The 16,291-nt window shown below is 50.6% G+C and overlaps 1 protein-coding gene across 1 annotated transcript in view; it reads right to left on the bottom strand.

The window, feature by feature from the left end:
* UTP20 (UTP20 small subunit processome component) overlaps positions 1–16,291 on the bottom strand; it is a 1,390,303-nt gene that overhangs the window by 1,197,698 nt on the left and 176,314 nt on the right. The window contains exon 10 of the mRNA XM_069629877.1: positions 578–712. Within this exon, the coding sequence (XP_069485978.1) occupies positions 578–712 (135 nt within the window). The remainder of the gene's footprint in view (positions 1–577; positions 713–16,291) is intronic.

The following is a 16,291-nucleotide window of genomic DNA, read 5'->3' as shown; positions in this document are numbered from 1 at the left end:
GCCAAAGTAGCTAAATTTACAACTGAAGGGACCGGGGATTGCTCTAAATGTAAAGCACCTCAGGCGGGGTTGTTTCATGTGTATTGGGAATGCCCGGTGGTGGCTGAATTTTGGGGAAAAGTTACAGAAATAATAGAGGAGATAACTCAGATTCCAGCCTCCATGACTCCCCAATATTTGTTTGGAGACATCGGCAAGAGTGCTGAAACCATCAGGAGATTGCTTAATGTCTCATGTATAACAGCAAAAAGGTGTCCATTACATTGCTGGAAGAGTTCCTCTCCGCCAAACATTGAACATTTCCTACGAGAACGGTCACATGTGAATGAGTGCGAAGGACAATACATGATAGCTGTACCTACAACTAACCGCCCCAAGGATATATGGGCCCCGTTTCGAATGTACTTATGTGAAATATCTTCGGACGATGATGCCCCTATATAAATGTATATACTACAAGATAACTGATATATCGAACAACATGGATGTATTATATTATATTATGATTGCATAGTGAGTTGTATCTGCTAAGACCATCAATAAACAGTTTTAAAAAAAAAACAACAAGGAGCCTTACCTTTTTCACAGTGTCCTCCACTGTCGCTCCAGGAAGGGAAACTCGCTCAGCAAGGAGCACAGTGCTGATAATCTCCAGAATGCTCTCGCAGCATCCTTCAGACAAACAGGGTGCCTTCAGTACCTGCGTCAATGTCTATGAATGAGATCAAAGAAAAAACAGTGAACCCAGGTGAACATTAAGCAAAGCCATGGTCAATTGCAGTAAGTTGAAAAGTTCATAAAAATGCAGAGTATACCAATTCGTTCAGAGAAACGACAGCCCATTTTTGGAATTTGAAATTAGGTCCAAACAAAAATGCATTTTCTGCTCTAGTAAATTAAGTCAGAAGGGCTGCTTTACTTCCTGTTAAGCTGGATTGGATTCTGGGAGGCCAACCTGTTATGGTAAACAGGAAAGACATTGACGTCTATTTAAACCCAGTTAAATTAGGTAGCAGAGCAACAAGGCTTACACTCCGGAGGGGTGCAAGAGTGTCCTAGGGCTATTCTGAATCCACAGAGAGCAACAGAATATTTCCAGTTGGACATTTTAAGGGTGCAGAAGGAGGAGACAGAAACAGGTGGCATGAATGTTGGCATCTTTTATTTAATTAACATAAAGAGGAAACCTCTCACTCCCTAACTCAACTAAGGATTCGGTCAGAATGTCCAAGCAAATGAAGAGTCCACTGTAGTGTGTCTAAATGCCTACTTCTTTCCCTCACACTAGTAACTAAACTAAAGGGGTAGTCGATCTTCTTGGTCCAGAGGAATGGCTCCCTTCTTCTGGACAATGGACTATAGTTCCAAAAGTACTATTCTGGCCCTCAACTGTAACCTGCTAGCTCAGTGAATGTTCCTTACTGTTGCACTTGCATATTTCTCCCAATACCTCCTCTACCTACCTGCCCATGGCGCTGTTTCTCCCATCTACTCAAACTGCTTTATTATCAGCTATCCCTCCCTTCTGACTAAGTCTGGCAAGAAGAAATTTAAATAGGATATCTTGGCCTCCAACCCAGGTCTCCCCATTGCTGATGCCTATTCCAGCACTTCTGCCAGAGAAACCCTCACCGACATCCTCTTTGTAGTTCCTTTGCCTGATTTTTGGACCCCTCATATGATCTCTGTGCTCTGTCCTGTAGCCTCCTCTCCCATTAATGGTGGCACCCGCTAGGAAGTCCATATGGATTCCTTTGACTACGCCAAAGTCATCATTAATGTCTACCTAAATGGCACTGTCATAGTGCAAGGTCCTCAGGCCAATCTCTGTCTCTTTGATAGGCGGTTCCCTCGCCTCATCAACTCTCTTTCATCTCCAGCTGTCCCCTACTCCACTCCCTTGGCTACCTTGCTCTTTTCCCCTTCCTCCTCTGCCCCATCTCATACTCCCTCTACACCTCCGCAGGGTGTTCCTATGATTTGTACCCCTCCCCGGAAGATCTTTAAGGCTGGCAACCTTCTTCATCTGGCCACCCTCAATCCTCGCTCCGCTGTCAAACACTCCGCTGACATCTGCAACCTCCTTGAAGAACTTGACCTTGATGTCCTTGGTCTTACCGAGGCCTAGTTCAAGGCCAGCTCTGTCGCAAGCTTCGACACTCTCCTCCCTGACAGCTATAAGATCCCTCCGCCCCCAGATCCACCTAGCCCTCAGAGGGTGTAGCCCTGATCTTCCCTGAGTGGATTCCTGACACTATCATCCCTACACAGACTTACTGCTCTTTTGAATGCCTTGTCTGTAGGCTCTGTCTCTCCCCTAGCCACTCCCTTACTGTTGCTACTCTCTACCGGCCCCGTGGTCAAGTCACCTCTTTTCTCTCTGAGTGGGCAGACCTCACCTCCGCCCTCTTGCCCTCTACCTCTCAACGCCTCCTCCTTGGTGATCTCAACATCCACCTGGATTCTCCCGGTTCCCCCATCTGCGCTCTTTCGCGACCTCTGCGATTCACTCTCCCTCTCTATCCTCCCCTCCGGCCCGACTCACTCTGCTGGCCACACACTTGATGTCTTGATCTCTTCTGGCCTCTCCCTATATTCCCCCTCACCACTCCTCTCTCCTCACATCTTCCCATCTCCTCCCCTCAAGCCAGGGCTGCCCCAAAATTGCCACCCACCTTCTCGGACATCTGGCCCATGAAGCATGCGTCAGTCGAGGCTTTCGGTGCCACCTTCTCTCCCCCTCCTTCACTCCAGGCTGACTCGCACCCCGACACAGCCCTGTATCTCTTCTACTCCTCTAGCTCTGCTACTCTCAATGCTCTTTCCCCTTTCAAGAGGATCCGTTTGAAGCCAAAAGTCAAGTGCAATTCCTGGTATGACTTTGACTTAGCTACACTTAAACGTAAGTGTAGGGCAGCCAAGAGGAAATGGAGAGCCTCTTGCTCATCCTCTGACAAACTGACCTGCCGCCTGCTCCAAAGGCAATACTGACCCTCTGTACGCACAAAGAAGCGAGTCCATATTCAAGCCTGTGTCTCTGCGGCATCGAACAACTCGGCCGAACTCTTTAAAGTCTGCAAGAAGCTGGCCAACCCTTCTGCAGTATCCACCCCGCCTCTTGCAATGACCTCGCCTCACACTTTATCTCTAAAACCAATGACACCTTGTCCATACTCTTCTCCTCTCCCCTTTCCCCTCTGTTGCTCTGCTTGATGACCCACCCTCAGCTACCATCCCCCCCCTCCCTCTTTCTCTGCCTTTCCTCTTTTCTCCTCCGATGAGGTCGGTAGACAAGTCCGATCTATGAAAGCCTCATCAAAACAGGTCCATCCCTGTTCCTCTAAAACCATTAAGGACCACATTGATACCCTTGTCCCGGCCCTTACTGACTTCTGCAACCTCTCCTTTGCCCCTGGATCTTTTCCCTCCCCTCTGAAGCACTCCCTTGTGCATCCTCTTGTCAAGAGACCCACAGCTGATCCTTCTTGTCCGGCTAACTATCGCCCAATTTCCATTACTCCCTTTCTGGGTACGCTCCTGGAAACGTTTGCCATCTCTCATTTTAACCTTCAGTCTGACTCTGTTGGCTCTCTCCATGACCACCAATCCGGCCTCTGAGCTGCCAGAAGTACAGAAACTGCTCTCCTCAACATCCGTGAAGACCTGCTCTCCAACCTTGACTCTAACATTCCCTCTGTCCTCATCCTACTTGATGTCTTCTCTGCTTTCAATACAGTGAACCATACCACCCTGCTCAATCGTCTCTGTGACAACCTGGTATCACTGATCAGGATCTGGCCTGGCTGACCTCTTTTCTCTCCGATTGACCCTCCCAGGTACAACTTGGGTCCTTCCTATCTTCTATCTCCCTCTCTACTGTGGTGGTGTTCCCCAGGGGTCTAACCTCTCGTCCTGGCTTTTCAACCAATACCTTGCAACTCTCGCCTACTGTAGTTCCACTTTTTGCTCAAATTTCCAGTGCTATGCTGACAACACCAAACTCATTTTCAGGCTTCCCTCAGCCACCTCCTCTCCTTCCCTCAACTCTGACTTGTCTAATCACCATTCAAAATATTTGTGCCGCTAATGATCTCTGTTTAAATGCCAACAAAACTGAGATCCTCCTCATTGGTGCACCCTCTCCATCCTTTCCCCTCACTCTCTGGCCGGCCTCCCTTGGCACTCCTCCTTCCCCTACCTTCGGAGCTAAGAAACTCGGCGTTATCTTTGACTCCACACTTTCCTTCTCCGCACTCATTTCTGATGTCTCTAAAAAGTCAAACTTCTTACTGCACCTCCTTAGACGTACTCTTCCTTTCCTCTCCTTCCTTCAGAAGTCACTGTCTCCCAAGTGCTGATTCTCTCTAGGTTGGACTACTGTAACAGCCTCTTTCTAAATCTACCTGCCTCCACTCTCCGCCCTTTACAATTAATCCAGAACAGGACTGCGAGACTTGTCCTTTGCCTCAAGCCCTGGGATCATATCTCTCCAGCTCTGAAATCCCTTTACTGGCTCTCAGTGGATGCAAGGATTACATTTAAAACCCTTTGCATTGTCCACAAGGCTTTCTGGGGCCTGGGTCCAAACTACCTTCAACTATCCCTCCGTAAATACCTCCCCTCTCGAGCCCTTCGCTCCTCTAACTCCCTCAGGGTTAGTCGTATTTCAAAGACACGAGCTGGGGGCGGGGGGCAGATCGCTGTCTTCGGCTGGGGCCTCCTTTTGGAATTGCCTCCCAGACACCTTGAAACTGGAGGAGAACCATCTACGTTTCCGGAAGCTCCTCAAGACCTTCCTCTTCGCCTCTGCCTTTGCCCTTCTTCTCCCCTGCTGATCTGCTTTCTCTATCGGCACTGTTGAACCTGGCCACCCCCTGTCCTTCGGCCCCAGGTACCTGCTCACCATGCCACCCTCCTACACTGCCTCTCAGCCTCACCTTGCACTGGGGCCTATATCAGTACCCATACAGTCCCCCCATTCTTCTTCTGCACTTATCAGATACACCCTATCTGACTAACCTTGCACTCCGCCACTCACAGGCTGCACTGCCACTGTTCTTGATCTACTCATTTACTTATTATTTTTCTCGTTCTCTCCTATGTTCTGCACTTTCCGATTTCTCCCCCCCTCCCACGCACTTTCCCCCTTTTTCCCTTCCCCATGCACTTGCGCTTTCTCAATGTCACTGACCCTAGTAAGATTGTTGTTTTTGTTTTCTCCCCTGTTCCCCTTCCCTTTGCCTGGTCGCACTCTGAAACACCTGTGTACGAGCGCGATATAAATAAAATATATCATACCATAAATGACTCCATTCCTCAGGTCTCAATTAATTTCCAAGAAACAAAGCAAAGTTCCAGTCTGTGATGCTGTAAAGTTCTCAGTTCTAACTCAAACATACTTCCTTATTGCCCATAGTTTCCTTCACTAATGGGTTCCTGCAAAATGGCTCCCTTCTCTAGGTATCTTGTTCTTAACACTTTCACAGTGCCAGGGGAATAACTCCCTTCCCCAGGCCTTCTCCCATTTGGTTTCACTGTACACAACACCAAAGGGTATGGGTTTCCTTCCCCTGATCCATCTTGGCTTCCCGGTTCATGAAGGCTGGGTAATGACTCCCTTCCTCAGGCTTGTTATTTTGGGTATGGTTCCCAGTCCCGTATTGGCAGACCTGATCCTTGCCAGGTACTGCAACGAGGAAGAGAGGTTGTGATGTCCTCTTGCTTCCCTTGCGGATCCCGGACCCTTCTCTCGTCTTTATATCTTGCTGGTGATAGATGTTAGGGGAGTCTTCCGCAAAGTCCACTGTGAGGTAGACTTTACAAAATGATCCCAATTGTTTGGAGATCCCCAACCCTTAATATCAGTCTGTACTACTCATGGAAAGAACCTTGGTAGAGTGGAAAATCAGTAAGGTTTATCATAAGAGGAAGATGTGAGCTGTAGGAAAGTACACTGAACCCGGTTAGTAATGCACATCAAAGATACACTTACACATACATGTATATTAAAATGATTGTTTATTATATTTACACAAGATATGCTTTAAGATACTTAGTACAACTAAACAAAACACTTTGAAATACTTTAGAATACTTTTAGAAGGCCACTGCTTAGTTTGTAGTTGCTTGCGGGTACGGTTTGCACAGCGTTTGACAGTAATGACAGTTCAACAGTATTATCGGTACTAACCCAAAATTTGGAAACTTAGGAGAAATATCGCAAGTATTCTTCATAGCAACTCAGAGGAACCTCCAGTGGCTTCCCGCTTCCCCACAAGGCTGCAGGGGCAGCGTTCTTCATCTTTCCTGCGTGGTAACCCCTTAAGGGCTTAGTTTGTGGGGCAGAGCACTATTTTTCTGACCGTAGCGTCGAGCACTCTACAAAATGCAAATTTGCAAAATATGTGCCCGATTCAGTCATAATTTACTTTTGCAACGCTGCACTCCTGAATTTGTGTTCTTGCGCAGGCACCTTGTGGCAAAGCCCAGTTGGGCTGTATTAATAATTCAATTGAGCCACTTTCCATCATGGCCACTGCAACATGCACCACTGGAGTGTCTGTCCTACCCCTGCACTGATTAGCCCAGCCTGCAACTTCAGAGCCAATCCGGGGAGCCGGCAGCAAAAGCCGGCCCCTCACCAAGGCCTGATCTAAGGCCCATTGTCTGGCCCTGTCCATGCCTTCACCCCTGCAACCTTCCCAGCCCTTGCTGCACACAGAACAAACTACTGCATCCCTGCATTCAGGACCATGAGTATCGTACAACCACTGTACTGTTAAGCACACTGGATCACCTGCCCTGGTCCAAAACTCTGTTTGCCTGCTGACTCTTGCGTCCCCCTCCCACCCCCCCGACTTACAACCTCACTGCTGTTTTCTACTCCAACTCGACATAGGATTTTTCTGTACAACCCAAATCTAGGTGTGCTTTTAAATCACACACTGCTTTCGGCTGCTAGGCCGCCTGGTGAGTCGTCTCGTGCCTCTGCAGTATCTCCTTCTTTCCCCTTGCACCCGTCTCCATTATCGCTATGGCTCTCTCCATCTCTCCCATCTACTTTAACTGCTATTCTATCACTTATTATATCACGAAGTCTGGAAGGAAAAAGTTAAAGAAAATCTCTGTTCTTCTAGCTCTGGCCTATCACAGACACCTTTGTCAGCGGCACTTCCAGACAGATGTTCACTGTTATCCTCTTTTCTGTCCCCTCTCCAGACCTATGGACTCCACATCTGATCTTCACTCTCTCCCCCTTCTCTTCCTCACCCATTAATGGTGGCACTAGATGGCAAGTACTCTTGGCGGGCTTCTCATACTCGAGGAGCATCATTAATGTTTATCGCAATGGCACTATTATGGCTCAGGGTTCTCAACCCAATCTCCTCCTCTTTGACCGGTGCGTACCGTCTCTCATAGACTTCCTTCCCACTCCTGCTTCCCCTCCTTCCTCTCTCTCTGCACCTCCTTCACCACCTCCGACCAGCATACCACCCCCCTGTACCCCTCCTCGGAAAACCGGATGACCGACTCCACTTAGCCACGCTAAATGCTTGCTCTGCTATCAAACATTCTTCCAACATCTGACTCCTCCTTGAAGACTTTGATCTCAACGTCCTCACTCTCACCGAGACGTGGTTCAATGCCAGCTTAATCCCTGCTTTTGACTCTTCTCCCTGATGGCTGCAAGATCATCTCCAAGCCTTGTCCTAACCGTGCTGGAGGTGGGGATGCTTTAATCTTCCGTGAGTGGGTCCCTTCTTCCCTCATATACACCCATCCCCTACTCCTCCTTCGAAAGCCTTGTCTACAAGCTTGGCATCTCTCCTATTTCCTCTCTAACCATTGTCACTATATACAGGCTGCCTAGCTCCATCTACCCATTCCTCTCAGAATGGGCAGATTTCTCCTTACCTCTCCTGACATCTACCTCTAAACTCCTCCTCCTGGGTGACTTCAACATCCACCTCGGCTCCTCAATCTCGGCTTCCACTCTCTTCCGTGACCTCTGCACCTCGCTCTCCCACTCTATTCTCCCCTCTCATCCTACCCACCTGGCTGTATACACTCTTGATGCCTTCATCCATACTGACCTTTTTGCTTTCTGCTCCATTTTCCACCCCACTCTCCTGGTCAGACCACTCCCTCCGCTTCTCCCACCTGGGTCCTCTAGGCCTTCTGACAAAACCTCCCCCAGTCCTGCCAGCCTCATGCACAGACATCCATCTGATGAAACAAGTGTCAGTTGCTGCCTTCTCTTACACCTTCAATTGGCCGACTTCCCACTGCTGACTCACTTCTGAGTCAGCTCTCAACAACCTCCATCTTGCCATCGCCAACACTCTCGACATTCTTGCCCCCGTTATGAGGATCTGCCTGAAACCTGCCACCATGTGTAACACCTAGTACGACTCTGATCTAGCAGCCCTGAAACTAAGTGCAGAGCTGCTGAACGGAAGTGGCAGACCTCGAGTTCATCCTCTGACAAACTGGCCTGTCGCCTTCTCCAAAGGCAATATCGTCTCTCCATTCGTTCCAAAAAAAGGACCCACACCCAGGCTCGCATCACTGGAGCATCTAACAAAATGGTTGAACTCTAAAATCTGCAGGGAACTTGCCAATCCTTATACAGTCTCCACCTCACCTCTTCCCTCCTAGGCCCACTGATTTGCACTGGCCACCCACTTCACTGCAAAACAAAACTCACATCATACGCTTTCTTCCACCCTCCCCAACCCCCATCCCGACCACCCTTGGCCTCTCATCCTCCCTCTCCTATCACATTGGAAGAGGTCACTAGATTTGTCTGTTCAATGAAGGTCTCCTCCAAACAGGTCTCCCCCTGTCCTTCCAGAACTATTAAGGACAACATCAACTCCCTTGCCCCTGCACTTGCTTTCTGTAATCAGCCTCTTGCACTCCCTTGTGTTCCCCCTCCTGAAAAAACCTTCCACAGACCACTTATGTCCGGCTGACAACCGTCCTATCTCCATCACTCCCTTCCTCAGGAAACCTCTGGAGAAGTCTTCTCCCAACTAACCCAGCATACTGAGTCTGAACACCTGTGAAGAACTGCTTTTTTGACTTACTCACTCATTGTTATTATTCAGCTTGATCTCTCCTCTGCTTTCGGCACGGTCAACCTCCTAAAACGGTTCCATGATACCTTGGGTATCTCAGAGCAGGCACTAGACTTGCTGACCTCCCACCCAGGTTATCCTGGGTTCTTTCTCCTCCCCCACCTCCATCTCCACTTGTGGCATTCCCCAGGGCTCTATCCTTTCAACCTGGTTTTTTAACATCTATCAAGCGCCGCTTGCTCACCGTATCTCCACTTTCTCTCTGCACTTCCAGTGCTATACAGATGACAGCCAACTCTTTTTCAAACTTCCCTCCGAACCTCTTCCCACTTCTCCAATCATTCCTGACTGCCTGCCTACTATCTAATCTTGGTGCGCCTCTAATGATCTATCTCTCAATGCCAGAAAGACTGAGATCCTTCTCATTGGGACACCTGTTCCTTCTTTCCTCCCACGCTAACCCCCAGTTGCTGAGATTGGTGGCCTGGGCCCTTATGTGTCCTTCTGGGCTCTGGCCTTCCGTCCAATCGCCTGCAGCCTCCGCCCTACCCCGTGCACTTGCCTTTGGGCTCCCACTGGCCTGTGCTGTCGCACAGCCCTGCACTTAATGTACTTGCTGGTGACCACTCTCCTACCAAATGGTCACTGCCTGGCACTTAGCCAGTTGCAGGGTAACTGGTCTCTGGCATTTTCCCCTTTGTGGAACTTCTAGCACTTAAACACCACCCCTGTCCCTTCTCTCTCTCTACACTTGCACGTTCCAAATGTTCACAAGGCCCAGTAGGACCGCTTCTTTGCCAGCGCCGTGATACATCTGGGTTTGGGCGCTACATAAATGCAAAAATAAATAAAATAGAGTGTTTCCCTCCCCATGAATGAGATCCACCTGATGAGTGCCACCTCCATGGTTATCGGGTAGCAGCCTTACCTCCCAAGCCTCATGGGAAGGGGCTCCCCCAAGGGAAGAAGTGACGACAACCGGGGATTCGTCACATTTCCCAGTATTGACAGTCTGAAGGACTAGTCAGTTTCCCCATAACAAGGAAAGGGAAGCAAAGCCGTGAGCTTTACTTCCCTTCAAAAAGTCAGTGTAGGGGATTCCAAGATGGTGGCCGGTATGGTATAGACGTGCTGACAGCCGGTTCCTGATCTCCAGATGGGATTAAGGCGTTCCACCACCCCGCTAACATCCTGCCGGCTCTCGAGCAAGGCTGCTAGTGTGTCCCTTGGGTCCTGGCAAGGGACGAGACGAAGACCTTCGCCCCCAGCACAGTGCAAGTAACGCGGTCGTGAGCTCCACGCCGGCCCCGACTGGGGCAAAAGCATCGGGCCCAGCCCCGAACGTTGGAGACGGGCGCTGGGCAGAGTAGGAAAGCTCCGCCTGGTGTGAAACAGGTGCCCCGGGTGGGGGCACACAAACGGACCCTTGGAGGAAGGAGGAAAGGGGGAGGCCCCCGCGGCGAGGCAGAGAAGGTGGCGGGGCCTTGGACCACGGCCCGCAGGCTCATCGTAGGAGCGACGCAGGCCCTGCCGGGGCAGGGCTCGGCCCTGGGGCTCATCGTGTCGCAGAGAGGAGGAGCCGGGTGAGGACTGGAGGCTCCGGAGGAAGTCCGAGGAGACAGTGAGTCGGGATCCCTACGGGATGGTGGCTAGAAAGCAGGCGGGCCCCAGTAGCAGCCGGGTCCCCGGCCACCCCAGAGAAGGGAGAGAGTAGCTGGGCCACCCCATTCCCCATAACAGCTGGGAATGCCCATGCCTGTGTGGACCCTGGGGGAGTGGGGACCCGCTCTGTGAGCTCCGGGAGGAGCAGAAGAGGAACAGAGGAGTGGTGCTGTGCTTTGAGCGCCCCAGGCGGGGCCCTCAGTGCTTGGCGGGTGGCACCCCCCCTCGAGGGGACACCCCCCGAAACGGACAAACAGGAGAGACTTCTGGAGCTCTGGAACCCCAGAACATGGAGTAGTGAGCGCAACTGCGGGGCCCACACCATAAAACAAGAGATAAGGGCTAGTGGAAGGGGGCTGACTCCCCGGAAGAGGGGCGGGAAGCAAAATTGCACAGAAACGGCTGAGGCCCGGGGTGAGCATGCTGACTCCCGTGAATTTACCTTAATAGCCCGCAGAGGGGCCCCCGGAACATGAATCATATTAATACCCACTGAATCCAGGGGAAATCTCCCTGCGCAGGAAAGGGACGATGGCCTCAAGACTCAAAGGGAAAAGCAGGAAGGTACCGCGACACACAAGGCACCCTTCACTCCCTTTGGCTGAGGCAGGATCCGGAGGAAGGCTTCAGGAGCAGCCACGAAGGGACAGAGGAGAGAGGGGCTTTGGAGGAACTGCAAGAACTGGCCCTGGTCACAAGACAGGATTTTCTGGGGGAAATCCAAGCACTCCAAACTAGTCTTGCTAAGACATTTCAGGATCAATTTCAGCTCATGCATACTGACCTGAATGAAGCTCTAGGAGAGATCAAGCGGGACATGAGACAACTGGGCGAAAGGGCGGATCTCCTGGAGAGAGGCCTCTGTGAAATGGAAAAGGAAACTACTGCAAATACCGAGGCCATAGAGCGCCTCGATGTGGCAACTCAAAACTTGAAAATTCAGATTGAAGATATTGAAAATAGATCTAGAAGGATAAACATAAGGGTAAAATCTCTCCCGGAAACGATCGCGGATAAGGAGTTGAAACAGGAAGTCCAGAAGATTTTTACGGAAATTCTGGGGGAAACTACCCCGGACAAAATTGAGTTAGATCGCATCCATAGAGTTGGCAGGCCGATCAGGGGACTCAACCCAAGGCCAAGGGACGTGCTGGCTGCATTTGCCAGATACGCCCAGAAAGAGGCAGTTCTTCAAGCGGCAAGGAGAAAGTAACCAATTATGTATAAAGACCAACAAATAGCGTTGTTTCAAGATTTGGCTAATAGCACCCTGTTAAAGAGGAGACGGATGGCCCCGGTGCTGAAGGTACTTAATGAGCAGGGAATACGCTACAAATGGACATTTCCATTAGGCCTAGTGTTCGAGTGGGAAGGGCTCCAGAAACGCATAACGTCAGTACTCGAGGGGGCCAATGTGGTAAAGATCGACCTAGAGGATGGGCCCCCGGGCAACAGTGGGCAGACGGCCAGCAGCAGGCCGAGGTCAAGACCGTGGGAATGGTCAACAGTGGGGGGACAAAAGAAGAAAGGGCCTGAGGGGGAACGGAGTCCCCCTGAAGGGGAGTGGTAAAGGTTCCATTATGGGCACGGGAGCAGCGACCTTGGACGCGTCCTAATTGGAAGAAAGACAGGGGTGCTGGACCTCTAAAAGGTGTCAACAATGCAAAGGGGGGAGGGGAGCTCAACATCTTGGGGTCAGCAAGGGCGATGAGGCCCCGGTGGGGGGAGAGAGAGAATGGAGGGGGGCTGTTGGGGGTGGGGGAGGGGAGGGAGATGGGGGGCATCTTAGGATGGGGTGGAGGCAACATAAGGGGCAAACAAAGGGGTGAGCAAAGGGGAAAGAGACATGGGGTAATTGTGCAAAAGGGGGGATTACAGAGGACATGTGGCACAGGGGGTAGAGCTCAGGGATCAAGTAGGGGACAGAAGGGGAGATCAAGGGGGCAGGACCGGATGGAGGGTGCCTGGGGCATTTACGTCAGAGAAGTAATTAGGCCAATAATAAGATGGGGGCCAATGCAAGATGATGTCCGTTCAAGTGGTTAACACAATGTCAGGGGGCATAACTCCCCCCTCAAAAGGAAGAAATTGGAACATTTCATGAGGAAAGAGGGCCCAGACTTCTTGGGATTGCAGGAAAAACACCTTAGACTAAAAGATCAGGGGCGCCTGAAGCTGAGAGGGTTCAATCAGATATTGCATGCTTCCGGGGGGAGCATATCCGGGGGAGTAGCCTTGGCCATTAGGAACTCTATTGACTTCAGGGTGGCTGAAACCATAAGGGATAAGGAGGGGAGATATATTGTAGTTAAATAGTTAAAGGGACATACCAGGACAACCAATATACCTTAGTGGTGGTGTACGCACCGAACGCAGGTCAGGAGCAATTTTTGAGGCGGGTCCTGGGAGTTTTGGAGGAGAAAGCATGGGGGCAAATAGTTTTACTGGGAGACCTAAACATAGCTTGGGATAGGGCGCAAGATAGGTCCGGGAGACCGGGGGGATGTGGGGGTGCAGTGATGTCTGCAGAGCTTAAGGATAGGATTGGGAGCGCAGGGCTAAGGGATGTATGGCAGTAACTGAAAAAAGGTGAAGAGGGCTACACCTTCCTATCGGGGGTCCATGGGTCGCAGTCTAGAATAGACTATATTTGGGTGTCAACAGGTCTGATGGGCCGGATTGGAGAGGTGAAGACGGGCCCCAACGGCATAGCTGATCACAAGGTGGTATCCATGGTCATGGACCTGGGGCGCAGGGAAAGAGGGGTGTGGGGATGGAAATACCCGGGAGCCCTTCTTAGAGACCTGGTAATCAGAGAAGAAATGGGAGAAGATTAGGAACATCTTCGCACAGAATAAGGGGGGGGAGACACGAGTGAAGAGATGAGATGGGATGCCTTCAAGGCTACTCTTAGGGGAGAGTTGATAGCAGCAAGGGCACAGAGGGAGAAACAGTTGAAGGTATTGGAAGAGCAGCTAGAGGCGGAGGTGGAAACAGCAAGGCAAAAAATGGGTACTACTCCGACCAGGGCTTCCACAAGGGAGTACAAAAGTGCATTGGGGCAGTTGGAGATCCTCCGGAGGAAGAAGGCAGAAGGGGCACTCCTTAGAGTTAGTCAAAAATATTATGCAAAAGCCAATAAGGCCGATGCACTCCTTGCCCGTCACCTAAGAGGGGCGAAATCTAAGAACGCGATCACGGCTCTGAAGAAAGTCACAGGGGAGCGGTTCACACGAGGGGGAGAGATACAAGAAGCAGTGGCAGAATTCTATGAAGCCTTATATACATCGCAGAGTCCCCAAGCCCACCGAAAGAGTTCCTGGGAAAGGTCCAGGTGGGAAAAGTCAGGGGGGAGGGGGGGAATCCCTGGAGCTCCTTGGCAGGGAAATTACTGAAGATCAAGTACGAGGGGTTATTCGCAACCTACCATCAAACAAGGCCCCGGGCCCAGATGGTTACACAGCAGCCTTTTATAAAATGTTCGCAGTAGAACTAGCCCCTCACCGGACATCCCTGTTTAATGCCATCAGGCTAACAGGGAGAATAACCCAGTCTATGGAGGAAGCTAAACTAACATTGATTCTCAAACCCAACAAGGACCCTGAGGAAAGGACGTCATATAGAGCCATTGCATTGTTAAAAATGGATGCCAAATTCTATACAAAGATTCTGGCGAATAGGCTGGAACCCTTTCTCCCGGAGCTCAAAGACCTGCACCAGGGGGGATTTATAAAAGGCCGCCAGACAGCGGACAATATTAGGAGGGTGGCCCACTTAATGGAAAAAGACCAGCGGACGGACACTCCAGCTGTCCTACTAGCATTAGACGCAGAAAAAGCGTTCAACCGCGTGGAGCGGTCCTACCTGTTCAGGGTCATGCAGAAGATGGGCCTGGGGGGTGGGTTCTTGAAAATGGTGCAGGCCAACTATCAAACGCCATCCACGAGGATAGCAGTGAATGGGGAGATGTCAAGACGCTTTAAGCTGAGCAGGGGCACGAAACAGGGCTGTCCTCTGTCCACAATGTTATACGCAATCTATCTGGAACCACTCCAAGCAATAAGGGAAAAGGGAGCGATACAGGGCATTCCATTTGGGGGCATTCCATTTGAGTGGACTGCCAAAAAGTGGCAGCGTTCGCAGCCGATATGTTGCTCTCCCTGACTGAGCCGATATAGATTCCAACCAGGCTAGTAGAACCCTGTTAGAGGAGTTTGGGGAGGTCTCAGGCCTAAAGATCAACGTGGGCAAATCAGAACTCCTGAACTTGACCTTGAAGGCAGGGAATCGTGACTTGCTGAAAACAGCCACCGCCATTGTATGGGGTCCGGGAGGGATCCGATATTTAGGGGTAAAGATCACAGCAACTCTCGAGGGCTGGTACACCACAAACTACCCCCCACTGGTGAAAGATATTAAGCATGATTTTCATAGGTGGAGGAACCTCCGTGTCTCGTGGATGGGTCGGATAGCGGCAATCAAAATGGGGCTCCCGCGCCCATTGTATTTTTTCCAAGCAATTCCCCAGGCGATACCAACACTTTTTTCAGGGATTTAAGAGGGATTACTAATACGTTTTTGTGGGAAGGGAAGAAGGTGAGAATCTGTAGACTGCTTCTGATGGCGCTTTGACGGGAGGGAGGGAGGGTTGGCCCTGCCAAATTTTCAACAATACTTCGAGGCCTCGCAGCTACGGGTAATCAAAAGAATGGCTCCAGGAAGGGGTAACTATGCAAAACAATGGGTGAAAATGGACAGAGCAGTCGTTCACTATAACCTGGCAGAGGTTTGGTGGCTTCCGAAGCAACATAGGCCTAAGCATCTCTATGAGAGCACCATAACTAGACTAGTGGCGGACAATTGGGATAAGCTGGTGAGAACGAAAGGAATCACGACCTTCCCCTCCCCCTTCACACCTATTTTTTTTTCATAATGGGGACTTTACACCTGGGCTAGAACACTGGGGAATATGTTTCGGGACGGAGAGTTTCTCTCTTTCGAGGACTGTAAGAGGGAATTCGGGGTGAAGGAGGTGGAAAGGCTTAGATACGCACAGTTACGGCACTGGATTCTGAACTCCGGCAACAAACAGGCTGCGACCAGGAATATGACACATTTTCAAAAGGTTCCTCTCGTCTAATGACGGGTCGAAGGGGTTAATATCGAACCTCTATAAAATTCTCGACAGCGCACTACCCAGACAGCATTGGCCATATATGCGGGGATGGGAACAGGTCTTGGGAAGAGCGGTCGGGAGAGATGAATGGGAGAGGCTATGGAGAAAGATCACCAAACTAGCAAGAGCATCCCAACTACAGGAGGGGTGGTATAAGATACTGTATGGTTGGCACTACACACCAGCCAGTCTCCATAAGATATATCCGGCGACCTCGGGATCCTGTTGGAGGGGATGTGGGATGGAAGGCACGGCAGAGCACATCTGGTGGAGATGCCCCAAAATTGAACCCTTCTGGCACGAGATGCAAAAAGCGCAGGAACAGGCCTATTGCCCGGGGGGGAAGTAGATCACAGGAACAAATCTTACTTGG

The sequence above is a fragment of the Ambystoma mexicanum genome, chromosome 12 (genome assembly GCF_040938575.1).
Source record: "Ambystoma mexicanum isolate Mex_15411 chromosome 12, UKY_AmexF1_1, whole genome shotgun sequence".
In the NCBI taxonomy this organism is placed as follows: Eukaryota; Metazoa; Chordata; class Amphibia; order Caudata; family Ambystomatidae; genus Ambystoma; species Ambystoma mexicanum.
Note: the sequence above shows the minus strand (reverse complement) of the source record. Positions and strands in the feature narration are given on the sequence as shown.